This window comes from Salvelinus fontinalis, chromosome 3 (assembly GCF_029448725.1).
Source record: "Salvelinus fontinalis isolate EN_2023a chromosome 3, ASM2944872v1, whole genome shotgun sequence".
NCBI lineage: Eukaryota > Metazoa > Chordata > Actinopteri > Salmoniformes > Salmonidae > Salvelinus > Salvelinus fontinalis.
The window spans coordinates 52,676,463-52,696,606 of record NC_074667.1 but is presented as its reverse complement, the minus strand read 5'-3'; the positions used below and the strand labels follow the sequence as shown (position 1 = coordinate 52,696,606).

General features: G+C 44.2%; 1 protein-coding gene and 1 pseudogene across 2 annotated transcripts; one reads left to right on the top strand and one right to left on the bottom strand.

The window, feature by feature from the left end:
• Positions 1–11: 11 nt before the first annotated feature.
• Positions 12–6,189, bottom strand: LOC129851110 (protein SAND-like). Of its 2 annotated transcripts, none has more exons than XM_055917377.1 (6): positions 6,059–6,189; positions 5,537–5,702; positions 2,456–2,860; positions 1,466–2,231; positions 1,213–1,360; positions 12–1,008 (listed from the first exon to the last, which is right to left on the bottom strand). In XM_055917377.1, the coding sequence occupies exons 2-6, from the start codon at positions 5,667–5,669 to the stop codon at positions 868–870; spliced, it is 1,593 nt and encodes a 530-aa protein (XP_055773352.1). In that variant the 5' UTR covers positions 5,670–5,702; positions 6,059–6,189; the 3' UTR covers positions 12–867. The 2 variants fall into 2 exon arrangements, with proteins under 2 accessions (XP_055773352.1, XP_055773353.1); XM_055917378.1 differs by lacking the exon at positions 6,059–6,189 and adding an exon at positions 4,954–4,977 and having other exon boundaries at positions 5,537–5,616.
• An 80-nt stretch (positions 6,190–6,269) lies between these two features.
• Positions 6,270–19,776, top strand: LOC129851111 (E3 ubiquitin-protein ligase TRAIP-like; annotated as a pseudogene).
• The last annotated feature ends 368 nt before the right edge of the window (positions 19,777–20,144 follow it).

Sequence of the window (20,144 nt, the reverse complement as noted above, 5' to 3'; positions counted from 1 at the left end):
AGACACACAAATAATCATTAAAAAACAATCTTTTGAGAAACAAAACAGTAATCATGGTAGAATTTTCACATTACTCTTGCAGTATGCAGACAAAAAATATATACTTATTCATTTCATTATTTTTAAGTATGCGCATATGTGCCTAAGTAGAGCGCATGGGGCTAACTGCATTACAGTCATTAAGTGAGATTAATCTTTCTTTTGTTTCATCAATTATTGGGCTAACTATAAGGTACTATTGACAATATTGACTCTATTGAGTCACAGGAATGTGCTTTCCCCAGAAAGTTAACCGTTGCCCTTGACATGCATCCCCTAGCCAAGCAAGAGCATCTTGGTAAACATAAATCAGCCCCTCAGGCGCATACTAGAGTTAGATAAAAACAAATGTAGTTCCTTTTCAAGATAGTCAGTCTCTATTGGCTATGTTTGTAGGTTACTGCTAAAACAACACACAGCATTCCTCACGTCCAGGTAGTGATTCCATACAGTGAGTTTAAAATAATCATCTTACAGCAACACGGACAGCATCACAGATGTTATTGTTATTAATTGAAATGTCTGCTGCGTAACTCTCAATTCCCATAGGGCAATCACCGTAATTGAAGCAAACAATTAAAATCAAAAAATTATGTTTGATAAAACATAGCTGTACCCTCATTGTGATGACCTCATTGGACCCCCTGATGACCATAGACTGAAGGGTCTGCAAAGAGCAAACACAGACTGCATATGCACAACAGTGATGCATGATGGTTTGTTGGCATTATATCCATGGCCTCCAATGGTGTCCATCAGACTTCAACGTCATGAGGCGAGTTTAGAGTGTCAGTGCTTCTTTGAACTGTAGCTAGTTCAGATGGGGGCTCAGTATGTCAGGGGACTAAGGATGAAGAGGCGGTCCTCCTCCCTCCTGATCCACTTCAGCAGCTTATTAACAGCAGCCACGGCCATGGCCTTGGTCCCAAGAGGACTGAAACAGAGGTAGAGCTCAAAGCCACTGGTCACCTAAAGGAGAGGTAGGGTAGAGGTGGTGGAAGAGGGTTTAGAGGGGAGATTAATAACAATTGTACTACAGATACCCCCTGAAGAGATCCTTATGAACCAATATCTTTATTATGCACTGCAAGACTGAATTGTAACATCTACAAGATGGTATCAATAAGATGAGATGTATAACAATGCAATTCTATAGCATAACACTATGCTTACCCAGGCCAGCAAGTTCTCAGTCTCTCCACAGCGGTAGATGGAGCGCAGGGGACGTGTCGGTTGGTGCAAGCGGCTGTGGAGGTACTGGTACAATCCCATCAGCCTCTCCTGCTCCTCTAAAGATTGATATGGCAAGGGCAGCTCAGGGCTGATGGAGAACACAGAAACAGAATGGTTGAATTGGTGGTAAGTCAGGATAGGAGATCATGTGTGCCATCATGTGTGTCTGATGTGTCTGATGATCCATACTCACCTAGTGTAGAGCCCTGAGCTCTTGGACTTGTACAGAAAGTGCCTGAGCTCTGGGATGCCGACTTGGGTGACAGAGTAGCTGGGGCACTTCAGCGCCTCCTTCAGGGACTGGTAGGCAGTGCGTCGGCTCAGCCGCTCCAGGAAGCGGCGCTTGCAATCAGACAGGTTAAAGAAGTCTTCCCGGTCGGTGGACACCAGGATGAGGCATAGGTCAGAGGCAGGCTCCAGGTAGGAGATGTGGGCATGGAAGAAGCCAGCAGTGTTGAATTTAGGGAGGCAGATGGGCGTCCAGCCTTCGCCATCGCGGAAAGATGACGAGGAGCCCACCAGGTTGAAGAGCAGGTGCAGGTCCATGTGGTGCAGGTACTGGTCCTTCTTGCGCACCAGGGTGACCAGACGGTCCCCAGCCAGGAGGATGGAGAAGACCAAGCTCTTGGCCTTGGCGGCCTGAAGGCTGGAGGAGACCAGGTCGCGGGTGGAGCTGGCCAGGGGGAGGCAGGTGACAGCACTGAGGAGCAGGCCCGGGTCGCGGTCCAGCAGACGCAGCAGGTTGTCAGTGAGGTGCTCGGAACCTGCCAGTAGGCGGCGCAGGTCGTAGTTCTGCTTGTGCTGGAAGATGTGGTTGAGCTGGGTGAGGGTGAGCAGGCTGACAATCTGGTAGTAGATGTACTGCAACTCACGCGTCAGCTCTCTGTCTGACTGACAGGTCCGGGACACACCCACCAGGACCAGAGGAGTTTTGCGAAGGAACACCACTTTGTAACCATCTTGAACAGAAGATTTGAATGAGAGGGCAATGAAACATCTACAGTACTAGTAGATAGGTGCAGCCTTTCTTGCAATATGGCATGTCTTACTGACAGAACTACCGACTGAGCTTTCAATTATGTAGCCTACTTCATAGTTGTTCACCATGTTTCATTGACAAAAACTGCAAGCTATCTAACTAATTTGCCCCTCCACAGAGATACTCCCTACATCTTCTACTTACCTGCGTGAATGGAGCGGATTATATTCTTATCTGCCTCCACGACAGAGACCAGTGCCATCATGACCCCCATGGTGCTGGAGAGGGCTTCCTCTGTGCCGTAGCGGGTGTAGATGGGCTTGCCTGCCTCGCTCAGTACAAACACATGCTTCCTGTGGCTACGCCAGACCTCACTGCACACATCCTCTTCCTTACTCCTGTTTTCTGGGCGCTCCTCCTCTACCTCCACCTCCGGCTGCTGTTCCTCCTGGGTCTCCTGCTCAGCCCCCAGACATAGAGCCTCCTCCTCTGCTGACTCTCCAATCACAGTCTCTCCTTCAGGCTCTGGCTCAGTAGTCGGCTCACTGTCAGCAGTCAGGTCCTCAAAGGACTGTGCATGAACAAACATGGCACTTTTCTGGCCAGCACCTGTGGAGATGAGATCATGTGTTTAATACAGTGATTCTGTACATAAACCCATCCTCATCAACATCTGAATACAGGGGGGAAATGTATGGCTTAACTGACTGTCCTGACAGCAAACCCTGGGTAAAATATTGGTATTTTATAATATCAATTGATGAAACAGTGACATCTAGCAGGCAAAAATATTAAATGAGTACAAGCGTAATGAAGTAAAAGTGAAATCAGTTTATGGATGTTCTTGGAAGGACAGAGAACTGAACTGCTTCAACTGTGCTTTACCTACAACACTAACAGCCATTCCAGACAGAGGTCATAAGTGGTGTGCATTATAATAGCCTCCAGTAGAACAGCACTTTGATGTGAGTTCCTAAGGGGAATGGGAAAAAGAGGGAGGCCATCTTTCATTGAATGATGTACAAATGTTTCCTGGAAAGCAAGTCATATCCTATTTAGATAATAATCTAATCTAGATGACACTTCCATCTGCAGTAAGAGTTCCCAAGCCTTTTCCCAGGTCAGACTAGGATTTAAGTTCACCCCTGGAAATATATAAAAACAGCATGCGATAGAATCTGAGGGGGGCTGAAATTGTGTAAAAAAATATATATTTTCAGCTTTGCTTTTCCCTGGGTGCTCTTAGTCTTTGTTATTTTAGCTAATCATTTATATTTTTATATAAATTACATTTCAGCTTTTGGTTTTTAACATGGATTAGTCTCTACAGTCCTCTTGTTCTCTGCTTTGACTGTTTGTGCTCTTTTTATTGTTTTTATACATTTCCCGGTAAAGTGTATTGCGTTGCATCCGTGTCTGAAATGTGCTATATAAATAAAGTTCAATTTGAAAAATGAATGTACCCCTGTTAAATGCCCACATCAGTAGAAATAAATGTTTTCGTACTGAAAGACAATGGCCAGTGCTTACCCAAGATGTTTCACAACAATTTAAGTTGATAAGTCATTGTTTTTGTAAAGTATGACATACTTGGGCTTGAAGTGACAAATCCGAACTGCCTACTTCTTGCAAATCCGTGTGAATGTTTTTTCCTATGATATGACATACAAATTCTATTCAGCCTACGTTTCATTTCAGGGCTGGGTTTTATTTTAATGTTACCACCTACCAGCATGGCATTGTTAATTAAATAGAAACAGCAGCTGCAAAGTTATTCCTCTTGATGAGCCAAGCTGAGATGAGCCAAACAGCCTTGTGTCCACTTGGCCACCTGAGCCATGGAACAAATAAAAATAGACGCTGCAAACTTGTGTTTATGCACATGCACTTTTTTTTATCCATCTTTCAATAGTTACCGGAGCTTCATCTTATTTTTCAAACTATTTCTATGGCGGATTCGCAGGCGCAATTTATGGAAGATGCCACATTTTGGAGATAACAATAGATGGCGAAGTCAAAGATGTTTCCATCTGTGGCAAAGTTTTCCCAAAATCAATGCTAATCACAAATCCAGCTCCAGAACCAGCCATAGAGCCAACTGGCTAATCTTTTTAATACGGTGTAGTAACAACAGATAACATTAGCTAGCTAAATAAGGTTAACATGCTCGCTAGCTACACTGACAGCTGTCTGTGCCCTATTTGTTAACGTTTACCAAATCAACGTGGAAATTCCCACACCCAATTCATGAATACGTATAAGCAGCCGTTGTTATTTTTCAGAGGTGGAACCTCAACGTGCATTTAATCTCTAGGACAGGAAATTACGTCGATGCCAAGAGGCGGTCCTTTGAAATGTTCCTTTCCAGGGCCCGAGACTTATAGGTTCATTGGCCATGCACTGCCAAAGTATTGGTAAAACTCATTGTATGCCATTTTTATCCCACTCAAGTTGTGTTCTGATTATGAGGGGGTCCCTGAAGAATTTGCTATCATAAAAGGGGTCTCCGGCACCAAAAAGTTTGAGAACCCCTGCTTTAAAAGAAAGAAATCACTCCTGAAGAATAGAGTACTGTATTTCCTTCCCAAAAACAAATCTGTATCATGACCTTCAGAAAAGGCAAATAAACAAACGTACCATATCAATCATAATCCAACATACTCTCAGTCTGAAACAGAACAAATAAGACAAGCAAAACCTACCACTTATTTCAAAGACCACTTATTCTAAATCCAGGAAGCAAGATATGTGGATGAGAAAGGATACATGTGAGCTCTTGTGCAGCGACATTCCTACTCCCTCTTATCCATCTAACACACACTGAAGGCCTGTTCACAGAGGTTGCATGGTTCAAAATGTGTCAAAGCGGTTTCTTGGAAAACATCAATTCAACAGTTATTTCATGCTGCCGTCGCTCTCGTGAAATTGTGGCACAGCAAGAGCTGTTAGTTCAATCAATAGAACATGTGGCTTGTAAAGTATTTATTTGAAACTATTTCCAATTAAGTAGTTAATAATAATGATAATAATTAGGTCTATAGTTGGCCAAGTGCAATATTATAAGCAGCCCATTTACCCTCTGTTCAAGTGGACACATATTTCAATTAGAGAAATATAAATTTTCTGTCACCATAAAGTGGCATTGTTCAGAACTATAGAACTATGACTGGATGTGTAATTCGGACAGGGGAGCTGGTCTGTAGTAACATGACATTACAGTAAGTAGGCTACAAGTGGATATCGGTCACTGGAAAGTGATGCCATTATTAGAGTAGCCATGCCCACCTGGTTCTGTGCCCACCACCAGGCCTGGAGTGGGGCTTTCAGACCTCTCGTTGCGGAGACGGTCCACTGGTGCCAGGGTGCCATTCTGCTGGACCTCCCACGGTATACCCTTGTTGTGGACATATACAGCCATCACTGCTGCATAAGTTACTACAGGGACAACCACCTGTAACACGGGATAGTAGATATCAAGTCTGTCAACATCTGAAACAGTGAGTTTCAGTATTCACATCGGCTTAGTCTCGTGTTGTACACATTGACTCCAAGTTGAGTACACTGACTGTGTTTTTCTGTGACTATGTATACATGTCATGTTAAAGATGAGAGTGAAAGACGATTGGTACAACAGTCGACAACTTTAGCGGATCTTCGAGCTGTTCTTGCTGAGACAACACTTAGCTATGTAGCTAGCTAACGTTAGTTTGTTAGCATAGCTAGCTAGTTGTGCAGGTAAATAGGATAGTTAGCTAGCTAGCTATTGCATTTTCCTGTGTACACAAATTATTTTCAAATCATAGCTACCTTTAATTTCTTCGAGAAGAATTGAAATGCATGTTAAATGTTGTAACGTTATCGTAAACTGTTGTTTGACTCTTTGTGTGTAGAATAATACCACCTCTAGCGGGCGAGCATCTCCTGACGGAAGTACAGTGCCTTTATTATTGAATTATGGGGAAGTAATTCCTCACCATTTTGAGTGCATTGGGCACGTTCCCGAATGCGTCTATTTTACGTTTACGAGGATTTGCATGATGCTGCGTAGATTCGTTCATATTTTGTACATTTACAATTTTCAGTGTGCCAAACTCGCTAGTTTTGTGGTGGTTAACAATATTTCAATTTAGAAAGTATGCGATGGTCTAGCTCAGACTAATCAATTTCACGGCATAGCTCAGACAAAGAAAACAAAAAAAAGTTATCTGAGAGTACCCCTTTGATGACAAGATACACACAAGGGGCAGATACTTTTACTTTTACTTAAACCTGCTAGGTAAAATCACAGTTGAAGTAAAACAAAAAAAGACATAAATCAAATCCTTTACCTGGTTGCTGGTTTTTTTTTGTCTGCCTGTTCTTCCCACAGGGGGTTTCCCCTGTGTTTGCAGAGGTACTGGGTAATTTATCCCTCACCGGGCTCCTATTCCTCCAAGCGGGTCACAACATAGCTTTCCCAGGGCGTCGGAACCCTGCTCCGTGGCCTTGTTGGCTTGGCTGAGCTTATGGCTTCCCTTTGTGACAGGTGTGATGGTGGCATCCCCCTGGGGATCTGCATACCTCGTGTATGCACTGCCTGGGTTTAGGCCATACTGGATGCCTGTTTTGTGTGGTGTTCTTAGAACACCTGCACCTTGCGCGATTGGAAGCCATGCACAAGTGGGTTGGCCAGGCTGGGGTTCAGGCTGGGGACGAGCTCCCTCCCTCAGGAGTGATGCGGCAGCGAGTTGTTAGTCCCTCTACTGGGCCCAGTGCCCCTCCAAGGAAGTGTGGCCAGAGCCATCGCAGGCAGAGCCCATCTGCTGCCAGTCCTGGACGGGGGCATGAGTTGGACCGCTTCCCTCTGCCATATCCCTCACCGGGTTCCTATTCCTCCAAGCAGGTCACGACATATGCTCTTCTCCGTGGCCTTGTTGGCTTGGCTGAGCTTATAACTTTCCTTTGACAGGTGTGATGGTGTCAACAGTCACCACCATAGGGACGTGCCTGAGGGACCCATGCGCTCGGGGCGCCAGAGGAGAGGTGGGCCCCGGCAGGTCCCCTGACACACCCTTCCCTGGCCTGAAGAATTCCTCACTCCTGGACAAGGGTGTCGTCCGCAGGATTGAGACATCCGAACGGCTAGGTGAGTTATACTCCACTTTTGTTGTGGTCCAAAAAAGAAACTGAGGGTTTTGACCGATTCTGGACCTCCGCAACCTCAATAGGTACTTTGGTCTATGCCCAAACAGTTTGAGCCTCTACTTTTAAAGATCCATCTCTCCAGAAATAAGTCCCTCACTGTTGTTGTTATAAGACCCCCCTCAGCTCCCAGCTGTGCCCTGGACACCATATGTGAATTGATTGCCCCCCCCCCCCATTATCGTCAGAGTTTGTACTGCTAGGTGACCTAAATTGGGATATGCTTAACACCCCGGCCGTCCTACAATCTAAGATAGATGCACTCAATCACAAATTATCAAGGAACCTACCAGGTACAACCCTAAATCCGTAACCATGGGCACCCTCATAGATTTCATCCTGACCAACTTGCCCTCAAAACACACCTCTGTTGTCTTCAACCAGGATCTCAGCGATTACTGCCTCATTGTCTGCGTCCGTTATGGGTCCGAGGTCAAACGACCACCCCTCATCACTGTCAAACGCTCCCTAAAACACTTATGCGAGCAGGCCTTTCTAATCAACCTGGCCCGGGTATCCTGGAAGGATATTGACCTCATCCCGTCAGCAGAGGATGCCTGGTTGTTCTTTAAAAGTGCTTTCCTCACCACCTTAAATAAGGATGCCCCTTTCAAAAAATGTAGAATTAAGAACAGATATAGCCCTTGGTTCACTCCAGACTTGACTGCCCTTGACCAGCACAAAACACCCTGTGGCGTACTGCACTAGCATTGAATATTCCCTGTGATATGCAACTTTTCAGGGAAGTCCGGGACCAATACACACAGTCCGTTAGGAAAGCAAAGGCTAGCTTTTTCAAACAGAAATGTGCATCCTGCAGCACTAATTCCAAAAAGTTTTGGTACACTGTAAAGTTCATGGCGAATAAGAGCACCTCATCCCAGCTGCCCACTGCACTGAGATGAGACTAGGAAACACTATCACCACTGATAAATCCACGATAATCGAGAATTTCAATAAGCATTTCTCTACGGCTGGCCATGCTTTCCACCTGCCCCCAATCCCCCCCAATCCCCCCCCCCATTCTCCTTCCCCCAAATCCAGACAGCTGATGTTCTGAAAGAGCTGCAAAATCTGGATCCCAACAAATCAGCTGGGCTAGACAATCTGAACCCTCTCTTTCTAAAATTATCCGACACCATTGTTGCAACCCCTATTACTAGTCTGTTCAACCTTGTTCGTATTGTCTGAGATTTCTAAAGATTGGAAAGCGGCCGCGGTCATCCCCCTCTTCAAAGGGGGAGACACTCAAGACCAAAACTGTTACAGACCTATATCTATCCTGCCCTGCCTTTTTATAAAGTCTTCGAAAACCAAGTGAACAAACAGATCACCGACCATTTCGAATCCCTCCGTACCTTCTCCGCTATGCAATCTGGTTCCCGAGCTGGTCATGGGTGCACCTCAGCCACGCTCAAGGTCCTAAACAATATCATAACTGCCATCGATAAAGACAGTACTGTGCAGCCATCTTTATCGACCTGGCCAAGGCTTTCGACTCTGTCAATCACCGTATTCTTATCGGCAGACTCAACAGCTTTGGTTTCTCTGACAGAGTTCAGTGTGTCAAATCGGAGGGCCTGTTGTCCAGACCTCTGGCAGTCTCTATGGGGGTGCCACAGTGTTCAATTCTCGGGCCGACTCTTTTCTCTGTATATATCTATGATGTCGCTCTTGCTGCGGGTGATTCTTTGATCCACCTCTACGCAGACGACACCATTCTGTATACATCTGGCCCTTCTTTGGACACTGTATTAACAAACCTCCAAACGAGTGTCAACGCCAATCAAGACTCCTTCCGTGGCCTCCAACTGCTCTTAAATGCTAGTAAAATGAAATGCATGCTCATCAACCAATCGCTGCCTGCACCCGCCCACCCGACCAGCATCACTAATCTGGACGGTTCAGACTTAGAATATGTGGACTACTACAAAAACCTAAGAGTCTGGCTAAACTGTAAACTCTCCTTCCAGACTCACATTAAGCATCTCCAATCCAAAGTTAAATCTAGAATCGTCTTCCTATTTCGCAACAAAGCCTCCTTCACTCATGCTGCCAAACTTACCCTTGTAAAACTGACTATCCTACCGATCCTTGACTTCGGCGATGTCATTTACAAATTAGCCTCCAACACTCTACTCAGCAAATTGGATGCAGTCTATCACAGTGCCATCCATTTTGTCACCAAAGCCCCATATACTACCCACTACTGCGACCTGTATGCTCTCGTTGGCTGGTCCTCGTTACATATTCGTTGCCAAACCCACTGGCTCCAGGTCATCTATAAGTCTTTGTTAGGTATAGCTCCACCTTACTTCAGCTCACTGGTCACCATAGCAACACCCACCCATAGCACATGCATATATTTCACTGGTCATCCCCAAAGCCAACACCTCATTTGGCCGCCTTTCCTTCCAGTTCTCTGCTGCCAATTACTGGAGCGAATTGCAAAAATCCTTATATCTTATATCTTATTCTTATATCGCCTACTCTAACTTTAAGCATCAGCTGTCAGAGCAGCTTACCGATCGCTGCAGCTGTACATAGCCCATCCAACCAACTACCTACCTCATCCCCATTTTTGTTTCTGCTCTTTTGCACACCAGTATTTCTACTTGCGCATCCTCATCTGCACGTATATCACTCCAGTGTAAATTGCTAAATTGTAATTACTTCGCCACCATTGGCCTATTTATTGCGTTACCTCCTTACTTCATTTGCACACACTGTATACAGATTTTACTATTGTGTTATTGACTGTATGTTTGTTTATCCCATGTGTAACTCTGTGCTTTGTCACGCTGCTTTACTTTATCTTATCTTGGCCAGGTCGCAGTTGTAAATGAGAACTTGTCTCAACTGGCCTAACTGGTTAAATAAAGGTGAAATAAAATAAACTGAGGAAATTCTGCCGGGAACTAGTCAGCACAAACGCCTCCCAGATCGTCTGGGGGGGTGTGACCGAGGGCAGGTCGGCCAGTGGCTGTTGGCTATCCCCTTGGAGCGGCAGGCACATCAATACACTACAGCTCCGTGCTGTACTGCTGGCCTTGCAGTCTTTCCTTCAACATCGAAGGGAAGACATGTTCTGATGAGAACGGACAACACCACAGTGGTGGCTTACATCAACCATCAGGGTGGGCTGACGTCCCACTGCCTCCATATTATGGCACGGGAGCTCCTTCTCTGGGCTCAGGGACGTCTAGCGTCTCTATGCACAGCGCACGTACCCGGAATCGAGTTTGCCACCATGGACAATGCACACTGCCCCCTGTGGTATTCCATGTCAGAGCCACCAGGTCCTCTGGGCGTGGATGCTCTGGCTCACGATTGGCCAGGGCTGGAGCTTACACATTCCCCCTTTTCCCCTGATCCAGTCTGTGCTGGACAGGACCAGGATGGCAGAGCATTGTTTGCTTCTGGTGGCCCCATACTGGCCCAGACGACCCTGGTTCAGCCTTCTCCTGTCCCTGTTGTCTGGGACACCTTGGCAACTTCCCCTGAGACCGGACCTGCTGTCTCAGGTCGGGGGAACTCTGTGGCATCCGAGGCGCACCGCCTCAGTCTGTGGGCTTGGCCACTGAACGGCACCAATGGTCCATGTTAGGACTATAGGAGGGTGTAATGAACACCATGCAGAGCGCAATGGCGCTGGTTACAACCAGTTGCGCTGGCAGTTGTTCTGCTCTTGGTGCACTGGTATTGAGGTTGTGCCCGAGTCAGGCGGGTGCAGGTAATGGAGGGCATACTGCATGTCTCGCTTGGATGAGGGCTTGGCAGCCTCTACACTGAGAGGGTATTTGGCCGCTATATCTGCCTGCCATGCGGGGTGGATGTCCCATGGTCTCCAGGTTTATGAAGGGGGTTCGTCGCCTGCATCCAGCTAGGACCCGCTGAATGGCGATCTGGATGTGGTCTTGGCAGCTTGGCAAAGCCGCCTTTCGAACAGTTGGAGTCTGCCTCCCTGAAACGCCTCTCTATGAAGATGTTTTTCTTGGATGGACCCTGGGGGGAGGAGTAGATCTCTCCTCCCCAACCCTTTATTCCTCACGACGGTTCTGTCAGACAGTCATGTGAACATCCCTTTTTATCCTGTCTGCTAAGGCCCGAAAGTGGCAGGGGATTCTGGGCCTCCCTCCGGCATGCTGTCTGCCTATCTGGAGCGGACATGGTCAGTAAGAACAACAGACCAGCTCTTTGTCTCACTGGATTGTGGACACGATTACGACAGCATACTGCCTGACCGGCAGGCCAGTGCTGGGATCTGTGGTGGCACATTCAACACGGGGTGTGGCTGTGTCCTGGGCTCTACTGAGAGGAGTGCCCCTCGCTGATATCTGTGTTGTGGCCAGCTGGGCTTCCTCTTGCGCCTTTGCTAGGTACTATCAAGTAAATGTGGCACCTCCCTCTGCGGTTGGTTCAGCGGTCCTGGGCGGTGCCTCCCCTTCCGGGGACTGTGCCGGGAACCCCCTTCCACATTGACGGCCCCTGCATCCCGGTCCCGCGCTGGGACTTTGCCGCTGGCTGGCCAGGTCCCTCTAGCACAGACTAATCTGGTGCGGGTATACCAATACGAAGGTTACGTATGTTATGTTTCACTATATTGGATTACTCAAATCCTCTACGGTGCTAGAGGCACCTCAAAAATGATGTAGAGAACGTGTGTCGTGGCCATGGGGTCTATATATAGTGGTGGACCCCAGCCGTGAAACAGGTGTACACGGGAGTAAATCTGTAAATCTTCACCTCGGATGTATCCCTCCGTCGCGGAGGGATACCAATATATTGGAGTGATCCATATAGCTCACAAAACTGTAGTTACATACGTAACCTTCGTTGTCTAGCTATTGTTAAATGACAGTAGTTTTTACCCCTTCTGCCTATAGTCTTCAGTGGTTCCATACTGCTCCCAACAGGATATGTTCACAATGTAGAAAACAGGTATTTTATCCTGTTATGGCTGCAGGGGGTGTATTGAGTAGCCAGATAAAATGTGCCCATTTCAAACGGCCTCGTACTCAATTCTTGCTCGTACAATATGCATATTATTATTAATATTGGATAGAAAAAACTCTCTAGTTTCTAAAACCATTTGAATTATTTCTCTGAGTGAAACAGAACTCCTTCTGCAGCACTTTTCCTGACCAGGAAGTGAAATGTCAGAAATCGATGCTCTGTTCAACTGCATGCCTATACATGGGCGTGATACGTAAGAGTCTACATACACTTCCTACGCCTTCCCCTGGTTGTCAAGATGCGGTGAGAGAAGAAATTTCGTGTCTATCTTGGTCTGAGGTGGAATAAAAGGTCTTTGTTTGACGTGACCGTCCATATCCTGTTTCTGGAGCGCGCGAAAGAGGACATGGATATGGCTTCTGTTTAGCTGTCGTTATGAAAGACGAACATCTCCGTCTTAGATTTTATTTGATACATGTCACCATATCATCGTAACGTATGTTTTTTCAATATAGTTTAATCAGATTATTGAATTTTTTTCGGGAGTTTTGCCGTGTTCCGTTCTCTAACTTTGTTGACGTTGGAGTAATCCGTGTCACTTGGCAAGTGCCCATGCTAAATGAAGAGGGATATTTGCCATTCCAGATCAAAACAACGACTGTTCTGGACAAAGGACACCTTATCCAACATTCTGACGGAAGATCACCAAAAGTAAGAAACATTTTATGATGCTATTTCTAATATCTGTCGTGCATGTTGACTGGTCGTGGGCGCCCAAGTGTTTCTGGCTATTGTGGCTATGCTAATATCACGCTACATTTTGTTTGCGCTGTAAAACATTTAATAAATCGGAAATATTGTCTAGAATCACAAGATGCCTGTCTTTCAATTGCTGTACACTATGTATTTTTCAGAAATGTTTTATGATGAGTAATTAGGTATTTGACGTTGGTGTCTGTAAATATTATGGCTGCTTTCGGTGCAATTTCTGATTGTAGCTGAAATGTAATCTATGATTTATACCTGAAATATGCAAATGTTTCGAAAAAAACATATGCTATACAATAAATATGTTATCAGACTGTCATCTGATGAGGTTGTTTCTTGGTTAGTGGCTATTTTTATCTTTATTTGGCCGAATTTGTGATAGCTACTGATGTAGTAAAAAACTGATGGAGTAATAAAAGTGTAGTCTTTTGCTAACGTGGTTAGCTAATAGATTTACATATTTTGTCTTCCCTGTAAAACATTTTAAAAATCGGACATGTTGGCTTGATTCACAAGATGTGCACCTTTCATCTGGTGTCTTGGACTTGTTAATGTGTGAAAGTTAAATATTTAAAAAAAATATCTTTTGAATTTCGCGCCCTGCACTTGAGCTGGATGTTGTCATAAGTGTACCGGTGTCGGGCTGCAGCCCAAACAGGTTAATTTACCTTTTATTTAACCTCTTTTGGCGCATGAACCGCTAGCGGAACACCTACGACAACATCCGGTGGAATTGCAGAGCCCAAAATACAAAATACAAATTTTTTTATATTAAACATTATTGAAAATACAAGTGTCATACATAATTTAAAAGCTTAACGTCTTGTTAATCCAACCGCGTTGTCAGATTTCAAAAAGGCTTTACGGCGAAAGCATACCATGCGATTGTCTGAGGACAGCGCCCCACACCAAAATACTTTTTCAACCAGCACAGGCGTCACAAAATCGGAAATGGCGATTAAATAAATCACTTACCTTTGAAGATCTTCCACTGTTTGCAATCCCAAGGGTCCCAGCTACACAATGAATTATCGTTTTGTTCGATAAAGTCCTTCTTTATATCCAAAAAAGTCTGTTTAGTTGGCGCCAACGATCTCAGTAATCCACTCTTTCAACATGCATACAAACGAATCCAAAAAGTTACCAGTAAAGTTCGTCCAAACAAGTCAAACGATGTTTCTAATTAATCCTCAGGTACTCTAATATCTAAATAAACAATAATATTTTAGACGGAGAATAGTATGTTCAATACGGAAGATAAATAACGAACAGCGCACACCTCATTCACGCGCCAAGACCACTTTTGTAATGACAGACCTTGTAGTTCTACCAACTACTTGTTCCTTTTTCAAAAAACAAGCCTGAAACCCTTTCTAAAGACTGGTGATATCTAGTGGAAGCCATAGGAACTGCAATCTGGGTCCTATCTATTTGTATTTCTCATTGGCAAGCACTGAATTGGCCTGTGACCTCAAAAAAAAAAATATTCCGGATGGATTTTCCTCTGGTTTTTGCCTACCATATCAGTTCTGTCATACTCAGGCATTAGCTTAACAGTTTTGGAAACTTCAGAGTGTTTTCTATCCAATGCTACCAAGTATATACATGTCCTAGCTTCTGGGCCTGAGTAACAGGCAGTTTACTTTGGGCACGTCAGTCATCTGAAATTCTGGACAAAAACCAGTATGCTAATGAAGTTAACTAGGAAAGTCAGATAAGAACAAATTATTTATAATGACAGCCTAGGAACAGTGGGTTACCTGCCTTGTTCAGGGGCAGAACAACAAATGTTTAAATTGTCAGCTCAGGGATTTGATCTAGCAACCTTTCAGTTACTGGCTCAATGCTCTAACCATTAGGCTACCTGCCGCCCCAGGTAGGACTCGCTATACTTATGTTCCCTTCTGAACACTGGTGTTTAAATCTGCATGCATTACATCAATCCCATTCATCTCAAAATGACTCTACAAATTCTTCTTCTGCATGTTTATCTTTATCTGGACTCTACCCTCAGGTTAGCATCCGACACATCAACAGGTTGTTCTTTGACATTCATGGTGAAGAAGAGGGATCCTCTGCTGACCCAGAGAGTTTGCAGGTATGCCTATACCAGGAGGAAACACTATTTACTCATGTTGTGGCAACATTGAATAGCCTATTGTCAGTGTCACTCATGGCATGTGGATTGGGGTTAATATTATTGTATGATTTGGCATCTATTCAGTGTTTCGTTAATTTCTTCTGCAGAATGAGCTCGATGGAATGAAAGCGGTTTTAAGTACCAAAGGTTATAGGCCAGTGAATAAAACTGATGCTTGTTTTGATAGACCATGTGTCATGATGGTGTAACTATTTTGCATTTGGTACGGCTGAAACATTTACTTGTATTTTTATTCTCAGAGACTCAAGGGACAGACTGAAGATAGTAGAGGGCTTGAAGGAGACTGTGGACAGGCAGAAGAAAGACCTGGACATTGTGAGGAAGGAGATTGAAGAGAAAGAGATGCTCAGCTCACAGGGTAGGATGCCAAGTTGTCAAACACAAAGCCAAATGTATTTACACGCTCTTGTCTACCTGACATGTCTCTGATGTGTAGTTTTTACATTTATTTTTTACCTGTCCGAAAAGGATGAAATACCTGGAGAACCAGCAATGTGAGACCCAGGCTGCCAAGGAGGAGACCCGAAGACTACGGACCAAAATGAAAACATATGAGAGGTAGCCCGCAGCACACTCACACAATAATAATTAGCACACTATCGTGCCAACATTAACCATACTTTGCTGGCTTGTATATTTTGTGTGTGTGTGTGTGCTTCCCAGTCTGGATGTGGTGTTGCAGGATCAGAGAACAGAGGTGGAGTCCATGATCACTGACATGGGTGTTGGCCAGGCTGCATGTGGAGCAGCTTTCCATCTACTGCATTTCTCTCAAGAAGTAAGGAACATCAAACTCATAGCTTCTGTGTGTTACTGTTGCACTATACATTGTCAGGGGCATCAGTGTTTTTTAAGTATATTTATTAAGTAATCCTATTATCCTTGGCAGAGAGTATGACAAGCTAAAAGGGAGCCTCAGATCTTCAAACTAAATGTGTGAAAAGCTCAAAAGGGAGGTGTTTGCTTCAAACAACAAGGTAATGCATGTAAACAAAACGCATGAATTGAAATTTTCTGGGATAATGTCGGTTGTGTCTCTACTTCCGATCTCAGACTGACCGTCTCTCATATCTCTGTAGTTGCATAAAGCCACAATGGAGTTGAACAGGACCAAGGATGACATGAAAGCTGTCCAAAATGACTTGACCAACGCAGACAGAGATTATCGTAAGAAGCCCCCCTTCTTGAAATTATAAGCACTATATAATTTGCAAAGCTATGTTTCATTTGTATAATAAAAATACAAATTTAGTTTACTACTCACTACTTTGTCTTTTTAATATTATGTTAGTCTGAAGAAAAAAGTTGTGATTGTTCAAAAGACCCTGAGCACACTTACCCACACTAACGAAGCTCTGAGCCGACTATTCTTCGAGAGGTTTGTCACTTCACCAATCGATTCTCTACACAACACGTTACTTAGTATACAGTGCATTTGGAAAGTATTCAGACCCCTTGACTTTTTACCAAAAAAAAGATGTTACACCCTTATTCTAAAATTGATCAAATAAAACATTTTGACAAATTATACCCCATAATGACAAAGCCAAAACTTTTATTATTGCAAATTTATAACCCCCCCCAAAAAACAGAAATAACTTATTTACATAAATGTTCAGACTGTTTGCTATAAGACTTGAAATTGAGTGCAGGTGCATCCTGTTTCCATTGATCATCCTTGAGACGTTTCTACAACTTGATTGGAGCACCTGTGGTAAATCCAAATGATTGGACATGATTTGGAAAGGCACACACCTGTCTATATAAGGTCTCACAGTTGACAGTGCATGTCAGAGCAAAAACCAAGCCAGGTTGAAGGAATTGTCCGTAGAGCTCAGAGACAGAATTGTGTCGGTACAGATCTGAGGAAGGGTACCAAAACATTGTTGCAACGTTGAAGGTCCCCAAGAACAGTGGCCTCCATCATTCTTAAACAGAAGAAGTTTGGAACCACCAATACTCTTCCTAGAGCTGAAACATGGTGGCAGCATCATGCTGTGGGGATGTTTTTCAGTGGCACTGGGAGACTAGTCAGGATTGAGGGCAAGATAAACGGAGCAAAGTACAGAGAAATTGTTGATGAAAACCTGCTCCAGAGGGCTCAAGATCTCAGACTGGGGTGAAGGTTCACCCTCCAACAGGATAACGACCCTAAGCACACAGCCAAAACAACGCAGGAGTGGCTTCGGGACAATTCTCTGAATGTCCTTGAGTGGCCCAGCCAGAGCCCAGACTTGAACTTGATCGAACATCTCTGGAGAGACCTGTAAATAGCTGTGCAGCGAGTCTCCCCATTCAACCTGACAGCGCTTTGGAGAAGAATGGGAGGAACTCCCCAAATACAGGTGTGCCAAGCTTGTAGTGTTATACCCAAGAAGACTCGAGGCTGTAATCGCTGCCAAAGGTGCTTCAACAAAGTACTGAGTAAAGGGTCTGAATACTTATGTTAATGTCATATTTTAGTTTTCCTAACCCTGTTTTTGCATTGTCGTTATGGGTTATTGTGTGTAGATTATTGAAGGGAAAAAACAATTTAATACATGTTACAGCCTTCTAAAATAACAACATTTGGAAAAAGTCAAGGGGTCGGAATACTTTCTGAATGCACTGTAAAGATACCTTCTTGGTAGATCTGGTGTCAGTCACTGGGTTCTTTTCCCCTTGTCTTTCAGCCCTACCCCAGTGGAGCTGAAACAGCCCCCTCTCCACCAGTCTGCCAACAGTGAGGACATTGCCCTCAACATGACCTTTGACATCATCACCCCTGACCCGGTGTATAAAAGGTTGTCACAGGTCCCATCCAAGAAGATGCGTCTGGACCCAGCCGCGTGAGTCTCCCTCTACAGTGTGTCATTGACGAGGAACATATGCTACTGACACTACTTTTTTAATAAAGTTATGATGAAGTATTGATCATAATTAACTTATGTTTTTGTTTCTCAGCTTGTCGTCCTCACCGACCAAACACCAAGACAAAGCCTCGTTTGAAAGTAAGGTATTTTACCACTTCCAAGGGTTCACTTAACACATGAACAGACTTTTCTCTGGATAGGATAATTTGCTAAATTACTAATGTAATGTTACATTTTAGAGCAAGATGTGTTGTACATTAGTGTGCATGGCATACCATAAGCTTCTGTGTTAATGAATTCTTAGGCCAGAGAGGAGGCGGAGCCCATGGATACCTCCTTCCGTAACGCCAACCTGTTCAATAAGAACCTTCGGCAGCACGCTGGACCCCAACATGATTCAACTGGGAGCTGTAGGTTTAACCTGACTCTGTCTTGTTCTTGTCAACGATATGACAAGGTCAGAAGTGGTTACAGTAGACTTGGGGGAAGAACCAAATTCTTCCAGCCTGTATCCTTTTCTCAAACCATACAATTCAGGTGTACTAACAGGTATTTTTATTGATATGGGTATTGAAGTAAATATTGTGACTGTATTATATCCTCTATGATGTCTATTGACAAATGTATGTCGTTATACATTTACTGTAACTAATCTCATAGGAAACCATAGTGGAGGAACACGTGAATGCCATTTATGGAATTTTCCTTAATTCAGCCCCCCACACCAGTCTCTTTTGTCAGAGATTCACCCGCTCATGATGAAGGCCAAGATGAAAAAATGTTTCCCGACCAGCTCCTCCCAAGATCTCCATCTGCCTTACGCTTAACAGTTTTCTGGAGTGACCTGTGACCTTTCCATACCTGACTGATGCATGTGTGTCAGTTGCACCTCTGACACTAGGGACCAGCCCGTCTGGGGCAATATAGAGGAGCAACCTGAATAGGTTTACCGGTCAGGTAAAAAATAACTTGGACCTCTTAAGGGCCTGCTCCAAGCTTTGGGCATGAATGGGCATAGCTGCTAGTTTGATGAAAATATTTAATTTGGTTTATTGAGACTTCATTTGGCTCATGAAACCCCCTGTCTGTTTAGTAATTTTGTGTTGAGACATTTCATTTTTGTCTGGTTTATAATTTTGAGTGTGAGGAAGAGTTATCTGCTGACTGAAATATATCATTACTAGCATCTGTGACATGTCAGGCATTTGACTCGGTTGCACATTACACAAATCCACATTTTAGCCATCTTTCACACTTGAACATTTCTTGTTTTACTTACTGTCTGAATATTGTAATACAGCATTGTATTGAATATTTTGAAGTTGTTTCCCACTTGGGGCGGAAGGTAGCCTAGTGGTTAGAGCGTTGGGCCAGTAACCGAAAGGTTGCTAGAGCGACTCCCCGAGCTGACAAGGTAAACATCTGTTGTTCTGCCCCTGAACAAGGCAGTTAACCCACTGTTCCTAGGTCGTCATTTTAAATAAGAATTTGTTCTTAACTGACTTGCCTAGTTAAATTGTAAAAATCCCCAGAACAGCATCCTCTTGTTTCAAGTGCAATTTCTTTTAGATGCATACTTTTACTTGTGATTATTGCGCAAGATCTCTTGTCAAATGATAAACTATTGTTTTTTCATAAACTGTTGAGTGTGGTGTGTTAAACTGTTTGTTTCTCCATTCTACACAGACCTGGATAGGGTTTGCTGCAAGATGCGTCTCACTATGATACTGTAGTGTATCTCCACAGGGCAAGTAATGTGTCACACTCTAGTCTCCACACTACAGAATGGTTAGCTTACCCAGTAAGTAGTTCTGTTTTACTGTACAGTTTCAATAAATCTCCCACAGGGGGCAATGGTAGCCTCACTCAATGGAAGAAAGCTACAGTTATAGAAGTACAATACTTAGGTGGAAGTGTGGGGTACTGTATGTACTATTGGGTTTTATCAAATGGAGTTTTAGTATAACCGTATTTG

Excerpts from the sequence above, each read along its gene's own strand:
- LOC129851110 (XM_055917377.1), bottom strand. The coding sequence starts at position 5,669 with ATGGCTGTATATGTCCACAACAAGGGTATACCGTGGGAGGTCCAGCAG. Across the intron at positions 2,861-5,536 it reads GGTGGTGGGCACAGAACCAG|GTGCTGGCCAGAAAAGTGCC; the intron begins GTGGGCATGGCT and ends TCATCTCCACAG. Across the intron at positions 1,361-1,465 it reads AGCTCAGGGCTCTACACTAG|CCCTGAGCTGCCCTTGCCAT; the intron begins GTGAGTATGGAT and ends GTTCTCCATCAG.